Here is a 20,393-nt window from a genome sequence, read left to right as displayed (position 1 = left end):
ACTCTCGGGCGCCATTGTCGGAATGCTAAGCGGGAATTATCGACGACAGCCAAAGCCGATGTCCACTCGTGGGGACCCTTCAGACTAGTTACACCATGGAATGTTCAGCGAAGCGATCTTAGAGCACTGCAGTTTTCTAATCTGGTAAAATAAGCTCGATATTTGCTACTTTAAAATAGGTCTTGGTATAGGTGCCCTGCCATCTCATACCAGCAGAATATGCAAATGCCATTTGGACAGCGGTGAGAGTGCAGTCAAATGACGCACGGAAAAAGATGATCGCTGAGTATCGTCGAGACAACGTTGTTGTAATTGTTGGTCATTAGTAAAAGCAGGATACTCGTTTCCTAATGGCGCTATTGGAAATCTATAAGGAAGATCTTTGCCCAGCGGTGGGTGTCTCGTTTCCTAATGGTGCTATTGGAAATCTATAAGGAAGATCTTTGCCCAGCAGTGGGTGTCTCGTTTCCTAATGGTGCTATTGGAAATCTATATGGAAGATATTTGCCCAGCGGTGGGTGTCTCGTTTCCTAATGGTGCTATTGGAAATCTATAAGGAAGATCTTTGCCCAGCGGTGGGTGTCTCGTTTCCTAATGGTGCTAATGGAAATCTATAAGGAAGATCTTTGCCCAGCAGTGGGTGTCTCGTTTCCTAATGGTGCTATTGGAAATCTATAAGGAAGATCTTTGTCCAGCGGTGGGTGTCTCGACTGGAACGATGATCAATGATGACTTATGTACTTACATCATAAATAAATCATTACTTGCAACTCGTCTTCGATGCGGAGTATAAACAAATAGATTATATTTTCTTATAAACATTTAGATAATGACCTTCACTTAGTTTAAGTGAAATATTAGAAATGCATCTTGATTTCTTTAGAAAAACCAGACTCAACAACGCAATTGTCCACACAGAGATAAGAATCTCAAAGTACAGATACATAAAGAGGGAAATCCCCGCGTTATATTTGAAACGGTTGTTATAGAGGGGGGAAATGAAATCGCGTGATTATCGTATACATAAAGTAGAATCGATTTAAAGAAAATTGAGCTGGTACGACTGAAAAGTGAAGAGGAAAAAAGATTTCAGCATACAGCCTTGCATAACGTAAAAAGGCTTTGCGTAAGATTAGTATATACGCATCCATGATATAGTTCAGGACGTTGACTCCGGGCTCGCGGAATTGGGTCACAGGATCGATAGGACGTTGTTCCCGATCCCATTCCGCTTGTTGGTTACATCATTTTTTTTTAAAATACCTTCAATTATTTTTTATTTTAACTATTTATTGTACATATATACAAAATTTTTACAAATAGCCGTATTATCGCAAATGGAAATTTCTTCAAGATAGACAAGGAAATGATTTTTTTTATTATTATTAATTCTAATTTGTATCGCTAGTGTTTTATTTTACAATATTTATTTTTCGCTTAAACTAAACGCAGACAGTTGGGAGAGAGTTGCCGCTATTTGATACGGAATGACAAGGAAATTACTATATTTAAAAAATACAGTCGTCCAAAGTAGAATAAAGAAGTTTGATATTAAACGTTCATAGATATTAAAATAGAGTATTTGTGGTACATATTTCATAAAAATAACAACACACTATATTTAAAATACATGTATATAAATATAAACGAAAGTATAGCTTCATGCTTACAATGTTTATTTTCATGTAGTTTCAAATCTAGCGAAACCATTTCGTTGTTCTAGCATTGGAACGGTAACACATGTAGTATTTCCACACAAGACTAAAGAAACGACCAGTAACAGTCAAAGCCGATGTCCCCTATTTTAGTTTCGTCACTCCATGGAGCGACTAAGCTCAAAAAGATCTGCTGAGCGATCTGCCTCCTGCCACCTCGTACGCGCAGAATCAGAAAATACCATCTTGGCAGCATTGAAGGTTCATTAAAAAAAATTGAGTTCAAACGGAACGCATTGTGTTTTAAAATTTAACAGATGTGGAACTCTAATGTTTAAGGAACAGAAATGGGTGTCGTTAGGGGTGTAAATAAAGAGAGACTTCTACCAGCATTCGTTTGGAAGTCTGACTTGGCGTACCGTGAGCATGAACAAAATATAAAGCGCCAGTTTCTTAGTACAATTGCAGTACATTTTAAAAAGCATTGCGGTACATTATAAGGCTTTTATGATGACGGATGGCCACTATTATCGACAATTAATTCCGTAAGTTTTTTTTTAAATAGCCCCCGCTATTGGAGGCTTTTCGTACCCATATCTTATTTATGGGACAGGGATGTTTTTATCTTTTAATGATTTACTTTATTTTCATGCTCTTCTGTCATACTTCGGATGATCTATCTTTTCTTCTACTCGCATTCTACAATTCCTATCTTTCTTTTACTTACTTTCCACTGTTCATTGATTGCCTCACTTCCTTCGCCTCGTTCCTTACTAGCACAACTTTTAGTTATCTGGTTATTTTTGCTTTATCTTATCTTTTATTTTAGATTTTATAATTTTGTTATTTTACATTTTATCACAGATTACATAGTTTTTGTTTTATTTACTTTATAATTATTTCTAATCGTTTTTAGCTAATACCTGTATTAGTTTTATTTACATTTATTACATGTTTTGCTACTTTTTTGCAATTGTCATGGAACACTGGCCTGTCGGGTTTTTCTTTCTATTAATGAGGTGATGGTGTCCTAACTTATTTTTTTACTTAACATGCTTTCGAAATCGTACCCAAATCCTCCGAACGCGGGACAGTGGGCTACAAGGTGGACCACGATCTGGTCCACACTCGGTTCACAGAAGCACGAGAGGTTCTTCTTGAGCTTGAACCGGTGAAGGTACTCGGAGAACCCCCCGTGCCCCGTGAAGAACTGGACCAAGACCGCGTCCACCTCGATACTGCGGAGCACGCGGTAGGTTGCAACGGCGTCTGAGAAGAATTTGCACCTTGTTCCGTAAGTTTTTTTTTATGGCCCCCGCTATTGGGGGCCTCTCGTTCCCCTAACTTATTGGGATCAGGGACTTTATTATTCAATATTTTTTTCAGTATTTTCTTTATTAATCACTCTCTTTCACGCGTCACAATATCTTCTCTTGCTCTGCTCTTTTATACCGTTCTGTAAGTTTGGGAGCCTCGACTACGGCTGATACAATACAATAAGTGATTTAAATTATATTTAGAACATTTATTGTAAACTTTTGAAGGTGATATCGTTATACATTGTATATTGTTAAATAAATAAAATAGAATTGTGCACTTGAGGGAAGATCTACCTTGGCGGCGGTCGTTCCGAGTCAATTGAGACCGTCACGGGTATAGATTACAAAGTATATTGCACGTATCCTATTCATATAAACATCTACACATATAAATAAATATAGATATTCTACCGAAGGACATTTGGTCGACAGACAGTTGGCCCACAAAAAAAGACCAAGTAACAAGTGATTACAAAGTATATCGTACGTATCCTATTCATATAAACATCTACACATATAAATTAATATAGATATTCTACCGAAGGACATTTGGTCGACAAACATTTGGCCTACAAAAAAAACCAAGCCACAAGCTATCGACTTTACAAGTGTTTATCTTTCTAACATTACCGAAAATCGCGAATATAAATACGCAATCTGACCACAAATACAATCTATTTATACATCATTAGCTACACTTACCCCCAGTATCTAAATCTATAAACAGGCAACACAGGAATTTTTAATCACATTATATTTCAACTAACACTGTACCTGTCTCACTGTCTTACTACAGCCGTTTGTAGTAAGGTAGATAAAGGTATCAAAGTAATTAAAAATAAACGTTACAATAATTAATTAAACGATCACATCAACAGTTAACCCTCACGCTGCTGGCTGTGAATAAATAATGTTGCTGTGTGTTAATTACTACTCCATAGCAGTACTTTACATACATTTCATTCATTCATTTACATCAGAGTTTCCCAAATTTTTTTGTGTCGTAGACCCCTTGCCATGTTATTCCGTGTTGGGTAGACCCCCTACTTACCTGATATTGATTTCCTGTAAATTTCTAACTGTAGTGAAGTTAAGTGTTAAAAACTTGAAGTAAAAACACATGTTAATTTAATAATCCTACAACTTACACAATTTTATAAACATATACAATAGATTTTTTACTTCATAAGTACTTTTATAAATAATGTTTTGATATTATAAGAGAGTATGATGTAAGTAAATAGGTACTATCAGTGTATGTGTTGAGATCCACTATCGTGGACCCCTATTTTCATTTCATAGACCCCCATTTTTTTTTGCTGACGTAGACCCCTTGCGGGTTGTCAACGACCCCTAGGGGTCGATATAGACCACTTTGGGAGTCACTGATTTACATCAAACGATAAACGCCCATACAACGTACACAAGCCTCCCCCAAAAATTGCCCCTGTGACCTCCTGCGACCTTGATTATATTGCAGGTCAGTCTATTCTACCCACGCAACGTCAACTGGCTCATCACTCTAGACCCTTTCAAGCTTAACAGCCGCCGGATGTATCTGCGATATGACCAACCATCTGACACTGACAGACTACCATTTTTTCGCAACATTTTTCCAATATGGAAGCCAAATTATCTGGCATCCCTAGCGAGGGTTGAATCTTTAATGCGTTCTAAATGACGTACGGGAAGCGAGTGTGTCTTACAACTCCATGACCTGTCTGGAGAATCGGATAGTGCGTTCACGCATTGGATACTCACCTCAAAGAGTACTGCTGTTAGAGACGGTGGAGACACGACTTATTCTAAATAGATCAGGACAGGTGTACTGTACCTATTGGTATAACCTGACGGTTGGGTAACGATGTGGCGAATTCGGCAACCGACATTCAAATCCTGATACACGTGTTTTAATTACTCCGTTAGACCTTTGTATCCCGTGAATTGTACCCTGGACCGAAGCGACAGGAATTGTGACGCATGTACCTGATTGAAACTTAGTTCTTGCAAATATTTCTTACAGTATTTACATAAGTTTTTTGTTGTTCATTATGAAAATATAAAATGCAACTCTTCATTTTCCGCTACAAATATTCATCACTATATATAGGTGATTGATTATAGGTATGAAAGCTTCTAAGAGACGAATAAACAGCTCGTTTGTACTTAAAAAGCTATAAAACTTTTACACCTTTTTTCAATTAGCCTATACAAATTGATCACTCTGAAATATGTTACATTAATATTTTTTTTCTTTTGGAATGCGAAACTGTACAAAGTCTACAAGGACAGATGGTGAACAATAAATAATTTTTATATGTAATAATTCGAATTATAAAAACGCTTTTTCTAATTGTATTATCATTACGCTATTTATTATCTCTGAAACTATTGACTTTTTGATTACGAATCATGCTGTATATAGACAAAGCAACAGATTTTACCCGTCAGCAAACTCAAAGGGACCTGCGGCACTGATCTGAGTACACTGTTTCCAAATTTCTCAACGGTTAGATTTTTTTAAAATTATTACGAGGATCTATGTTCCACAGAAATTAGTAGTAAATTAGTCCCAGCCTTTGTTTTACATTTACGTTTATTTGCCGATTTTTTTTGCTCACGTTTTAGCATGTTTCAGTGTTTGAGTAAATAATTACGTATTTTAATCTATTTCAAACGACACCCAAACACTTCCAACTACACCATATTGCCATCGTCAGGTTGTATGCCAGGATTTGTGCGACGGTTGCCTTATTTTGCATATTTCGTATTTTTGCTGCGTTTGCAGCGAAAGGGTTAATGTTAGATAATAAACCGGTCCGCTGCTTAAATGGGCACAAAAGTTTAATTACAAATAAATTGCTGACGAAAATCATCGAAAGGATACTAAGTCAACATCAAAAATAACCCACTTACAAAACTCTTACAACTTGATGTTACTACATTCAGTTCGTAAGGCGCTTTATTCACGACAAGTTTTACTATTATTGCAAACTTGTACATATCACAAACAGGTTAATTTGACCATTTTTTTATTGTTAATGTGTTTTTAAGTGTCAATAAAAAATTATGGATCATCGTCTTAGTGCAGTCACATTATCTCATCGCAGATGATGTGACTGCACTAAGACAGACAGACCTTTGATGAATGTGCTTCGAGAATCCCTTCCTCCCAAAAACTGATCAGTCACTTTGGGGATATTCCGTGACCATCGACATCACAAAAAGAGAATTTACAATAGTAATTCCCGAACTCTTGTGAATTTAAATGAAAATATACGTCGAGAAATCACCTCAATTAACGTTTAATAGAACCTATGGCGCATATATAAGGCTCCGTTTTAAACAGTGTGTACAACTCGACGGAAGACAAAAGCCATATACTTTTAATATCCGAATCTGTAATCTATCTTTGAATGCTTTTATTAAAACTGTATCAATTATAAGATTTTCAGTTTAAAAACAGAAAACGTAAAGATATCTGAAAAAGGCGCGGCGTTCGATCTTATACGGATTTTCTCGTCTCTGATTCAATCTCGTGGAGAAATATTGAGCCTTCTTCATGGCCTGTTGATTCAAGGTAAAATTCTGGCTACTGTTATTCATGAGTAAGAATCATAAGTAGTTTTTCGCTGGTATTTATACATCTGCTGATGACGCCATTTCTTGTATTTATTCTCGTGATTTTTTATCTATCCCGTGCTATCTCTCCAAAATTCCTCAACGTACACGGTATTACTAAAAATCTCGTCACGAAGACACCGTTTCGTTGTTGTTGTCTATTTCGGAAACACCAATTACGAGGGAGTTTAAATTTTCATCTGTCAACTTTACTCGTAACGGCGGGGAAGAGAGCGATCGACAAGACGCACACGAGATATTCGAGACAGACAGCTTGTCGAATGGCTACTTTCCGTCCTGCCGTTCTTCTATTTTTATTTTTACATCTATCTCGTCTTCCTAAACGCATAATTCCTGACTAGTGGAGGGTTTCTATTGAGAGGTGAAATTTAACAATTACGACGTGAATAGTAGAAAAACATTTTCTTGAAGCTTAAATCGCGCATCTATGTTTATTTTTTTATTTACCGAAATAAAAAGATAAATATAATTGTATTCCAGGAATCGAAGGCGCTACAGGTGCGTTACCGCTGCTCTCTACGTATACTAGTAATCAATATAAACTATTTAAAAGGAATAATAATATGAATAAATAAGGTCTACATTATTCGCCTACATCGCTCTACCAAATAAAACACGATGATGCATTTACACGAAAGCTTTTTAATCGTCAATTATTTTATCATTTCAAAAATTTGTATAGCTAATCCGTGAGTTAGCTACTTTTTGAAATATAATATGCTGAGAATAATCGGCCAGTAACACAACAGTTGCTATTTTTAAATTAAATTTAACAGTGTTTAAATGCTAAAAGCCGAATAGCATCTGTCAGTGACAAAAAGTAGCATTCTAAAAAAAAATTCGAATTTCAATTTAGAGTCGAATTTATAACCTTAAATAATAATTAAAGAGCGCTTCGAACGTGACATTCCAATTTTAAAAAAACACACAACGATCTATGTGTATTAAATACGGATAAGAGTGAAGTCTCCGCCTGAATTGTATTGGAATAGTTAAATGTTTTGAATTGAGTATATTAATTGTGATAAGGAATATATGAGAATTTCTACCACTTCTGAAAGTTTTACCTCTCAAAAATAAACAGTACAGTTGTTTCAGCCCATAGAACGCACACTACATGGCATAAACGACCTTAAAAAAATATCCTATGGCGGAATACACCATACTCGTCAGGCCTGGCAGGCGGGTTCGCGATCACAGTCTGGTATCATGTTACGCAGAGGACGCGTACGATTTTAATTTTATTTATTTTTTGAAACATTAATTCCTACTGTTTATTTTAATTATTGGATGGGGGCAAACAAAAAGGATTTTTTTATATTTAATAATCTAAATATTATAATTATATATTTTTAAATTTTTTTTAAGAATGGATTATTTTTATTATATTTATCTATGATTTTAGCTTTTTTAGTAAAAATGCCTGTATTTTTTCAGAGGATGGGCAGTATCAGAAAACTTGTTTGTGGGCAGTGGCAATCCTTTATAATTAATACATACGTGTGAATTATATGTAATTGTATCCACAAATTCGAACCCGTGACCTAAGATCGAAAGTCTCAGTCCTCTACTGCTCGCACCACTACTTGTAGTATAATAATCCGCCAATAAGAAGGTCCTTTTATACCTCCTCTTCATATTTCTTGATCATCATTTTAGCAGATCCACTACTGGTCATGGACTTCCTCAGAGATTTCTAATGGGGTCAGTTAGAACCAGTCGCTATTAAGCATCTGAATTTACTAACATTAATTTTATATTCTGAGTTATATAATAATTTGTATAACCTCCATATAATATTAATTTTTTTTCATAACAAACTTTACACAATTTCAAACCCCCGTTTAATGAGAAAAGTTAAACATGTATCTTTTATACATAGCGCGTTATACGGGAGTACTCGTACAACGCGTTTTCCACCCGAACCTAATCAACCATGACACATTACTGTAATATATTTGAAATGTTAAAGTAAAATAAAAAAATCTATGTAATTTAAGTGCAGAAACTTCTCAGCCAACCATAGTGGCCTCTTAAATGTAACAAATAAATATCTTATCACTCAGATAAGACATACAGACATTATCAGTACAAAGAATAAATTAACACAAATGCACACCATTTGTTAAAAAGACGATTGTCATACAGCACTAATGAGTGCTGAATGGCAAGTACACACTTAGTTTTCATTGCTGTGTTTAAAGGAGGCATACAGGTAATATGATCTTTCAGTATATGTTTACAGTATATTCCTCATAATAATACACATAATAGTGCCTCACAAACATTTTTAAATGATTTCTACATAAGATAAATATTTCATTTACTCCTGCATTTTAAAAATAAAACACTTTAATATTAACTACAGTACCTATCTTCAAAAATCATAATTATTTATTAGGGGGACCGGAAAGTAATGTCGTTTCTGTCGGCATATTTTACAGAAAATTTGTATACTAGATGGCAAAAGGTTGTTGATAACGAAAGTGAATATATAGTTGATTAGAAAAAAAACTTGTTAAAAATGTAGTCTTGTGAATTTAACTTAAGAAAGCGACATTACTTTCCGTTTCCCTAATATTTACTTCAATAAGGAATAATACTATAAACTGACCATAGAAAAAATTTATTCTATTATAGTATTGCAAAAATAACATTTATCTTTAAATTTAATTCATAAATCTCATTTTTCTTTACTATATGTTTTAATAGAACCTTAAAAATGCAGTAAAATTTATTTAGACCAGTATTTCCCCTTTTATGCCATGCCCCACTTTAGCCTTTCTAAAATTCTTACACCCCCTATATAATTAAAATATTTTTTTCTACATTAAAGCGAAATGCTTAAACTTATGTAGAGTCCACTTTCTAATTATTCCCCTTAACAGTCAAATTGCCACCCTATGGGGTGTGCGCCCCACGTTGGAAGACCCTGATCTGACAGTCACAATACTGTATGATTCTACAACCTAAGGTTATGTATAGAAAAAATTCTTTATTGCTGCACATTTTGAAAAAATCTGCCAAAAATCAATTTACCGATCAAAGAAGGTGTTACCAACCCCTAGTTCAATATACTATAATGTATTATGAAACATCTCATCACTATAATGAAACATCTCTATTATCATACAAAAAAAAATGTATCAGTTTTAACTATGTATTGTAACATAAATAAACATTAGTAATTAAATATTAGATTTCCATAAATAACTATTCCAATAAGATTTGAATATTCTTTCTTCATAAGAGTGAGGTAGTCGATAAAAAGTTGAGACAGTATGTCATATAAGAATATAACACACAGTTATTTGAAAAAATAGGTTTGTACTCACCTCTCTCGCAATCTGGTCCAGGGCCTGCTCCTCTGCCGTCGCCTTAGTCTGGGTGCGCTGCCGCCGCGACGGATCCATCTTGACTGTCACTGCGCTGCCTGGTAGTAAAAAATAATCAATATCAGACTCTAACAACTTAACAGCTGGACATAGCCCTCTGCCGTGAATTTCCTATAGGACTGCTTGCATGCAGTCTGCATATAGTGTGTTCCGATGACCCTAACAATTACCATAAGCACATAATTATTGTGATAATCAATTTCATCTGTCAGTAAAACTAAAATTAAATCAAATTATTATTAAATTAATTATTTGTACTTCCCCTACATTCCTCCTCTAAACCGCCTATTATTACTTCGGTCTCACACATCACCATATCAATACACTCGGAAACTATTTGTTGATATAACAACTCTTATATAAGATGTATCAGCTTAATTAAAATCAAATACCACTAATTACATTACAACATTTGTTATAAAAACATTCTATTGTTTTTCTACAAATACATTCCAGACATCTGCTTTACAAATTAATCCATAAATACCACATCCATTACATTCTCATTGAAATAGTTTACAAAACAAATGAAAGGCCAAGGAATTCAAGTGTTACTATCATCTCATTACATTTAAATGACATTTACAACAAAATATGCAAGAATTAAAACCCTTGCTACATGCGTAATCAGACCTATGCACTGTACATAGGCTATCTCTCTACAACATTGATCCAGAATTGATCCAGTACCTCGCTCTGTATATTCTATAGTTTAAATTCTTTTATCAATTTTTTTAATATACAATTCAATGTGCCTTCAAGGTGGTAGATTGCTGAAGTCTCATGGCAAAACTTCTTTGAAGAAACTAAATATGGAGGCCCCATTTAGGTGCCACAATTTACAGAAGTTATATTAATTAATTCCACCAGATTGTGGTAAATTACTCTGACACTAATTATTTCATGTTGTAATAACATTTAATTCCATTTCATTAAATTACGTTCATTGTGTAATAACTGGTTTAATGAGATTTCATATTGGAGCAAAAATAAGCATAGCGGAACATTAACATAAAATTTTGTTTTTTAAGAGCCTGTGTAACATTGCATTTTTAAATGTAGCTTATATCACTTACAGCTTGGTAAATGTCTTGAATCATGTCACTATATATCATAATATACTTATTAATATTTTTTTCTTTTGCAATAAACTATACTAAATAAATTTCAATGTCTTTTAGTATTTAGGTAAAACCAAACGCAATTTTTTTTAATGTAACACAACCTCATCACAATGTTGTCTTACTGATTAAAATATGGCTTCATTTACTCAAGGCAAAGACTGAGTAGGGCCTCTTGAACAGGAAGTAAAGTATTGACTGCAAAAAAGGCATAAACCACATGTTGCAATTGCATACATATAAGTTAAGACTGCACTCGTAAAGTGAACAGGCCTTAAAGAAAATAGTAATGTGCTAAATTTAATTTATAACTCTACACATTTGTCTTTGCATTGTGTATAATTTAAAAATATATGGCTATGTTAAATCTACACAAGTAATTCACAAACTATGTTGTTTAATTGACCCTTTTTCATAGTTAATATTTGCACAAAAACCTCAGTTAAAATCTTAATTACATTGTAAAGAAATTACACACAAGAACAAAAACTGTTAGAGAAGTATTTATTGTATCGCCTATTGATGGCATTCTTGAAAATCATTATCAGATATCCCCGGAATCCCTCAACAATGCTGAGTAGTACCCTTGGTAACCATTTTGGAGACCATTAGAGGAAAGACTTCTTAGATAATAAGGGTAACACTATGCATCTAACAAAGTTTAATTTAGTATGAACTTTAATCTCTTCAAAACACAAAACATTTGTCTTAATTATCACAATTATAAAAGCACAGCTTAGTTTGTTTAATTGATTTGTTCTTGCTAGACATATCAAATGTCAATGGTTATTAATTAGAGGACGTCACATACATAAATAGCACCGATAGCAATTAGCTAATGTTGAGGAAATATTTAGATATTTGTTCACAGAGTTATTTATTATTTATAATGTAATATAGCAACATATACATTATTGAAAAGTATTACATATAAAAAACATATCAGCTATACAAGGTTGTAGATGTAAAAGTTTTAAATGGGATAAATGTTGATGTTAATATAGAACAGCTATGAGGAAGTGGTCAACTGAAGCATAGTTTTAAAAATTGTACATTATTAAGGTATAATTAAAATAGATTAATATTAATAGACTTATTAAACATTAACATGGAAAAATGTGAGCAAAAATTTTTTTTTCAAAAATATTTCACATAAATGTAAAAAACCTTTAGGACCCTTATATCTGTGTATTATCGTAATAATAAAAAATGGGTTAAATTTATAGCTTTAAATACCAATTACTGAATAAATTAACAAAATATTGTACAATTTTTTTTTAAAAAAACAAAAATCTTTCACCATGCATTAAAAATTCCTGGATTAATATGTCCTCTAGCTTATGGTCCTTCTATTTTTATCATATTATCCACTAAGGACCATTAAAGGAGATCATGTCATGAGAATGCCACATCACACCCAATTTATTAAAAACCAGAATCAAATTGAGGTCCCCTATAATCACATACTTCAACTTAAAGCTATAAGAATTTCAAGAATGCCTAAGTCATCTGTCAAGCATTATCAAATATACAGGGTGAATAAAAAAGTATGTAAGTGTAAAAGGTAAAAAGTGGGGCATGTAACTTATTTATCAACATAAAGATTTTTTTATGGCCCCATTTTTGAGGACTCTCATACCTCCCCTGCCATGGGTGGACAGGGACAATATTGTCTTTATAATTTATTTATGCAATAATATTAATTTCTCACTATTTTATCTGTCTCAATATCTTTCACAAGGTTTTCTTTTTTTCCATTACATTCTCTTTTATTCCTTTCTCTATGTTGTTACTTTTCATACTTAACCTCCTTACTCTCATCCATTCCTGCTGGACACTGCTATTTTACAATTTTTATTTTGTTTTGCTGTGCATTAACAATTTGGTAATACCAATTTTCCTACATTATAATGGTTTGTTTTATGCTTTTCTAATATCATTTTAAAATCAGTGACCTATTGGAAATATATTGCATTAATTATTTTTCTCTATTGCTGTAGTCTAATATTTACTGACAGGATAAATTCTGCAGAAATAAATAGTAAACAATTTATTTAAATGTGTAGTTAATTATTTTTGATTTACATATATTATCATTATATTGTTGTGTCCGAAAACATTTATTTTTTATACAGTATGTCATATGCATATATACATATATATATAAATATATATATATATATATATATATATATATATATATATATATATATATATATATATATATATATAAATAAACTTAAACATTATACCCTTTTATAGCTTTTAAACCCATAACCAACATCACCTTGTATTTAATACGGGCTGTAATTACAAACCTATGTTGTAATTTCACATAATGTACAAAGAAATAAAACTTATTCACTTAGTGTAATATTCTTTAATGGATTATTTTTGTTTGGGTTAATATGGGTTTAAGTGTTTTTACTGTGGAGTCTTGTTTCATTAAATAAAAAAGAATCCTATTAGAACCAACTGTTATTTTCTTATTAGTGTGTTATGGATATACAAACTATTTTAAAATGTATAAAATTGTGTGACTCACGAAAATTATCTGGAGCTAATTGTGTAATTCATTATTATTACATTAATGGGATATAATAAGAATTAAAAGAATTATTCGTTATCATTACACAGCTGAGTTTTGTTTGTAATGATAACAAATATTTACTATGGCATATCTATAGCAACTATAATTTTTGTTAGTTTATAAAGGCTTTATAATATTGTTACTATACAAGCATTACCTTACCTGATTTATAATTGTATTTTAAAATATCAGTACATCCTATTTGGAAATTATGAATATATTCCATTAATTTTCATGACGTAAATAGTAGCAAAAATTATAAACTATAACCTAGATTGTTAATTTCACTAATTCCGCGTGTTTCTACAAAACAATATTCGAAAAATAACATTAGTAGGTAAACGGGTGGGCACAAAGCCAACATATTTTTAATGGCAGTCATACTAAATGACATCATACTCACGGGGACAGTTTAGAGATGTAAACACATCACTATGACATTCACCACCTCAATCTTATAACCACCGGCACAGTCAAGAGTTTTCTTTTTATCTATCTAGCTTTATCACTGAACGAAAAACATTAGAATTTAGCAAATATTAAATGATAGAGAACACTAAATCACAGTCTCGGCATATCACTTAAATTTTATCATAAATTTACAACCATAACAACTCCTGACATTCAGTTGGCACTATAAACAATTTTTTATATTATCAATAACAATACTTTTATCAAAAACCAACTATTAAAGCGTTTAATCTAAAAATTACAGTAAATGACATGCATGCCATTTTTTTCTTGCGAGTCAAAACCGTTGCGTTCAAGTGTGCACATTGAATTGTCAACTACGTTTCAGATGGATGCGTTCAATAAAAAAATTCAACAAGTTGTTTCGGTAAATTAAATTGTCGTTTTTACGGTATTAAGAGTAGTCCGATATTTTTGAAGAAAAATTTTAGAACTAAATTGTGACTATTAAGGATTATAAAAAAAGCTTTGCGTAAAATTTCTTCAATATTTGCGTTTGCATAATCAATACATTCATCTCTATTTTAAGAAAACGAAATAAATTAGACGAGAAAATTAGAAATTAAGAAAACGAATTTAACTATCACTACTTTATAGAATTTTGAGCATATGGATTTCCCTTATTGATTGGATGCTAGTATTAAGATTTTTTACCTACAATTCTGATGGGATATTTCGTTACAACCGATAATATCGACAACACAAAGGACACAAAATATTTTAAATATAATATATTCAAGCTTCATCACTGCCAATTCATTAAATAGCAATATCAATATACGAAAATAGTAGTTCGAAAAGGAATGCATTAAAATAAACAGAAAAAATTAATGTAATTCAATTAATTTATTCACATTCATACAGGAAATGATTAAAAAAACTTCACACAGATGTGTTTACAAAAATTTGAGGCATTTTATAACTATTAATAATTACAATAAACAAATAATCAACTTCTTTATTCACTCTTGCTCTTTGGAGGATCTTCCTTGTAGTATAGGAACACAAATGAGAATAGAAACACTCCAATCATCATGGAGAATGCACTGACATAATATGGATAAGCACTAGGAATGAAGCGCTCATATTGTGTGTGTTGTAATGGTCGTACTGACACCTGGAATAAAAAAATAGTTTTAGCAATATTTAACATGGCATTATTTCCAAATTTATTTAGCATGTCATTGTGGGATACACAAACAACTAAACCATAGATTGTATTATTTGACATTGATCTTATAGGAAATCAAATTGGGAGGCCTCCAGCGCCCCATGTTGCGTCTACAGTCGCCAGACCGAGACCTTTCGGCCGCAACAGTGGTCGGCTGCACAAGCTTTGTCTGTGACTTTGGTTCATCAGGGGATTCCCACATTTCTGAATTGATCTTGCAGCGAAGCTCTTAGTATAGCACTCTCCATTGCCCTTATTTACCATATTTGTTATAAAAATATTCTTTAATACAACTAACCTGTGTTGTATGGTAAAGTCTAGTATAGCCGATTCTGTCATAATCCACCTTGAACTGATACACGCCCCACACATCAGGCACTTTGAAAACAGCTTCATATACTCCATTAGGTTTCTTTTGCAGGGTTGTACGAATGAAAGGATCAATGCGGACAAACTCAAGCTGTACATCATTAGCTTCAAATGGCTGCCATTTCCCATTCTTGAGCTCTTCTATTTCAATTCTGTAAACCTGCAACATAACAAAAACATTAAGCTTATTTACACTTTTTTTTGCTTACTAGAATAAAGAATGTTTTGCTTACTAATGCAATTACACATATTACAATTTTAAATTATCTTTGAATGAAAATTTTGTATTAACTATAAATAAACTTGGTAACTTGCTCTAAACATATTTACTCTCAGCTGTTTCATAATTTGCAACAGTGAAATGATTAGAAAATAAATGAGAAATAAGTATACATATGTTTGACTATCAGTGTAAAAACTTTGAGAAGGAATAGCTCATTTGATGCAAATTAACATATGATACACATTAAAAAAAAAAACTAACATAATGATAATATAGTAAAAAAGGCATTATCAAACTTGGGATTACTATATATTAAAATTCCTTATTATTAACTGCAATCTATAGTCTTAGTACCGCCAAAGTAACTGGCTTGGCACATTTCAACACAAAAAATAAATATTATTTATATTACACAAAGTAATTGGAAATAGATATGAAATCTTTAAAGCAATTTGCTGACAAATGAGCTTTTAATGCTTTTACATCTATAAGTAATCAGTGTATACACAACTTAGTGGGGTTATATCCACCTCATGCATGTTTTGTTCGCAACAAGATACTTACAACTGTGTCAGTGATGGTATATGTGTTAGACGACATACTTTCTCCCTGTCTGTGGTGGTGCACACGTCTAACGCGAAGACGGCCGCGTTCACCAAAGGCCCATTCGCTCAAGTGCGCTGCAAGGGCTTTATTGCCAGAAAGATCAGACTTCACCTTATCACCCTAAAATAAACATATAGAAATGTTACTCTAACCGGTTTAATAATGTAACACTCGTACAACTTCAGACCCTATTTTTATGTCAGAAGTGACAGACAAAATCTTTTTAGGATCATTTTATTTTGCAAAACTCCATGTATACACCATTTTACTTCCTAAACATAAAATGGTGTCATAAGACTGATAAATACAATCTCTCACCATTATTAAGGATCATGGTACATTTACAGCTACATTTACAAGTGTAATAACACAGTAGGGCCTTAAAGTCCCCCAGCATATGACAGTGTGTTCCAGTGCAATATGGAGGCTATTGAAAACATTAACTAAAATAATGATATAGTCCAATTGATGTATAATAAAATGTATATAGCTTTCAAATTGCACATATATTTACGACATTTAATCACACATGCAAACAGTAAAAATGTTTTTGTGGTAAAAAATTTTAAATGTGTTTATTTTGCAATGGCATTGTACACTCCCAAAACATGAAATGGTTTTATTAGCCTGATAATTACATTGTGGCACAATTATAAGGAACATGACAATGTTTACACTGTACAGGTATAAAAATAGTGACAAAATAATGATTTAAAGTCCTAAAGTTATGTAAGCTGCAGTTCTAAATGCAATATGATGGCAAACATGATGATACCACACAATTTTGATTATCTTTTCTTTTGGTGACATAGTGAATATAACATGTAGTATATATTAGGGGGACTGGAAAGTAATGTCCTTTTCAATAACTTCTATTATATTATAAAGAAAATATGTCATGTTAATAAAAACCTTACATGCACTTTAGCCACAGGCGAGTTGAAGGCTTCATCGGAGAAGAAGAACAGAGATCCACTGAAGACAATCCTGGCGTTGTTCCTTGATTGCAGTGCAGCAATCAAAACAGTTTTACGACCAACCGCATGAGGATACTCCTTAACCTAATATAAATAATCTTAGTGTTAATTAAATTGAAATTGATATAACATTAGTTGGAATAAAATCATTAAAACAGGTTTTCAAAGAATTATTTGATATTCCTTATTTTGTTTTGTTAATATCACATCTTAATTCCATCCTAGCCACTTCTACAATATGAATTGTAATTTTGTAAAAAAATAAAATTTCATTGCCTTATCACACATATACACTCCTGTATATATATGTGTGTATATATTCGTTCAATTTTGGATAATCCTAATATAATAACAAAATCATTGACATTCACATTAACATGTTTTTGTGACAGCACATCCAACATGGTACCTTCTTTAAATTCACTATGTAGCTAGACATTGAGGTCACATTAAGACGTAAATTGTTATAAAATTACATTCAATTACCTGACTCTTTGGGTTATAGCTGTAAGCTGTACTATCAGCAGTCAGTATTGGTAGCACCAAACTGTTATCCTTGTCTAAAATAAGCCCTGTGCCCTCAAACAATAGCGGTTGATTGTTCTGAGTGCCAACAATGGTTGGTGCACTAATTAGGTTCTTTGGCGAGACAACAATCCGAGTGTGGTCACCATCATCTAACATGTCGTAATTGAAGTGATCTATCACAGATGCTGATTCCTCGTCCATCTAAAAGTAAATACGAAAATGTTGATTTTTGTTTAACAAAACTAAAATCGGTAAAGAATAAACACACCAAATAAAATCAAAATTTAAGTAAAAAACAAACTTTAAATGTTCGTTAACATAGGGTTCAGTGAAGAGAGACTCGCAAACCACAATTGTTGCATGGAAAAATTGAGTGATATATACACAAAATATTCAGTACAAGTAAAAAATTCTACCATTTTGAAATTAATAGCTACAAACTTTGCATTTTGTATTGTTTACATTAGGCTCTTTTGGGTAAAGACAGTGGCGTAGCTAGGGGGTGGCGAGCGGGGCGGCCGCACCAGGCACCACAAGCAGGGGGGGCACCAAAGTTGAAAATAATTTTTTTGGATTTTTTTTTGAATGATGAATAATGAAATGTTAAAAGAAAAATGAAAACCTAAAATTTAAAGTAAATAACATAAAAAGAATATCGAATTTTACTATTTTTGTGCTAAAAAAGTTGTTAAATAATATAAACATTAAAAAAAAGTAAACGGTTACAAATTATAATATACAGTGTTTAAGCCTTTCATTCGCAAAACACAAAGTGTTTTTTAAAAGGGCCCTAAATCACAAAACACATATCTGTGTTCATGAGATGTACAAGAAGATATATATGTGTTCAACATTTAAGGACATGAATATATAAACCAGAAAGATGGGTTCATAAAGGGTTAAAAAATTCTGGAAACACATTTTTGTTTTATACATAAAGGGTGAGGATCATGTCCCTTTAAGAAAAAAAATATATTATGATTTCTTTAATATTTTAAAGAAAAAAACAAAATTGAGCTTCGGATTTTTCACTATTTTATGGGCAAAAAATAAAAAACCGTACCAAATTGTGAAAAATAAATAAATATAGAATTTACTCTTTTCACCAAGCCCCAATCTGCCCCAGGCCCCAAATACCATAGCTACGCCACTGGGTAAAGACCTTGATTAGTACTACATAAAGATTCTTTCTCACTCACCTCAAATCCACATTCAGTAGCAATTTCTCTATAAACGTCTCCTGCAGCCGCATTACCGGCGACCAAGACATTGCCTCCATCATCGATGAACTTAGTGATGGCCTCCGTATCGATTTGCCCACCAAACTCGACCACAGATGGGGAGAAAATTATAAGATTTTTGTACAAATATTCGCCATACTTCGACAGAAGTAGATTAGAGTCGTCTGCTAACTTAAAGGTAAGGGTATAGCCACGATCTGCAAAACAAAATAAATAACTGATTTATAAAACAGATATTATTTTGACAAAACAGTACTTCAATATTCATTAATACATTATTTGTAGAATATTGTACCAGAATGCCGGCGTGTAGCCGAAATCTAGAAATTTTACCTTGCAAAGATTTGAAGAATTGTGAATGTGTCTCCCTAATATTTAAATTATCAACTAAAACTAATGTTTCTTGATCAGCAAATGCTATGGAAAAGCAAGCTGTTATTCCTAATATTAATAAAAACTTCATTTTGTCTACTAGATATTATACTAATTCGTAAGACGTGTCCTTTCCTACTCTGTTTATGTATTGCCGTTACGAAATATAATAATTAAATTTTTACTTTAGTCAGTAACCTATTTTTAATATACCCAAATATTTACTATTTAGTTTTATTTAAATATAAAAATTACAAAAACAAATAAATAAATGATTATGCTAATTAGATTTTCATAAATTTCATCAGTTATAAAATATAGAAAAAAAATATTTAATACATATTTGAGAAGTGGTTTGCGCTATTTTAATTTCTGTACCAATAATTTTAAATCATTTATTGCACCAGTAATAATTTTTTACACTTTAAATAATTTTGAGGGGACAAAATAATAATGAACAAACGCAAATGGTCAATACAAACGAGCGATTGTACTGACCGTTTAACATTTCCGTCAGTAAATAATAATTATTTTAAAATACATTTATTGGACTTTGTTCATTGAATAAAACCTTTAAATAACTTAGTTAATGTAAAATATTTGAAAATGGGCAATATACGTTTTGTAAATATATTGCAGGTTGTTTCATATTATTCTGATGTTATCTGCTCAAAGCATTTTGATTGACGTTTAGTTAAAATGTTTTATTTTTG

At 32.3% G+C, this 20,393-nt stretch overlaps 1 protein-coding gene across 1 annotated transcript; it reads right to left on the bottom strand.

Moving 5' to 3' along the window:
* Positions 1-15,030: 15,030 nt before the first annotated feature.
* Ost48 (dolichyl-diphosphooligosaccharide--protein glycosyltransferase non-catalytic subunit Ost48) lies at positions 15,031-19,823 on the bottom strand. The gene is made up of 7 exons (XM_068773450.1): positions 19,642-19,823; positions 19,267-19,505; positions 18,026-18,268; positions 17,480-17,623; positions 16,521-16,682; positions 15,663-15,893; positions 15,031-15,310 (listed from the first exon to the last, which is right to left on the bottom strand). Exons 1-7 carry the CDS (start codon positions 19,769-19,771, stop codon positions 15,152-15,154), a joined length of 1,308 nt encoding a protein of 435 aa, XP_068629551.1. The 5' UTR covers positions 19,772-19,823; the 3' UTR covers positions 15,031-15,151.
* Positions 19,824-20,393: the final 570 nt, after the last annotated feature.

This window comes from Battus philenor, unplaced genomic scaffold, assembly GCF_028537555.1.
Source record: "Battus philenor isolate CCGP_79_NKW_IND1 unplaced genomic scaffold, ilBatPhil1.0.hap1 SCAF_6, whole genome shotgun sequence".
Classification (NCBI taxonomy): domain Eukaryota; kingdom Metazoa; phylum Arthropoda; class Insecta; order Lepidoptera; family Papilionidae; genus Battus; species Battus philenor.
The sequence above is the reverse complement of the archived record's forward strand: the minus strand, read 5'-3'. Positions and strand labels throughout refer to the sequence as shown.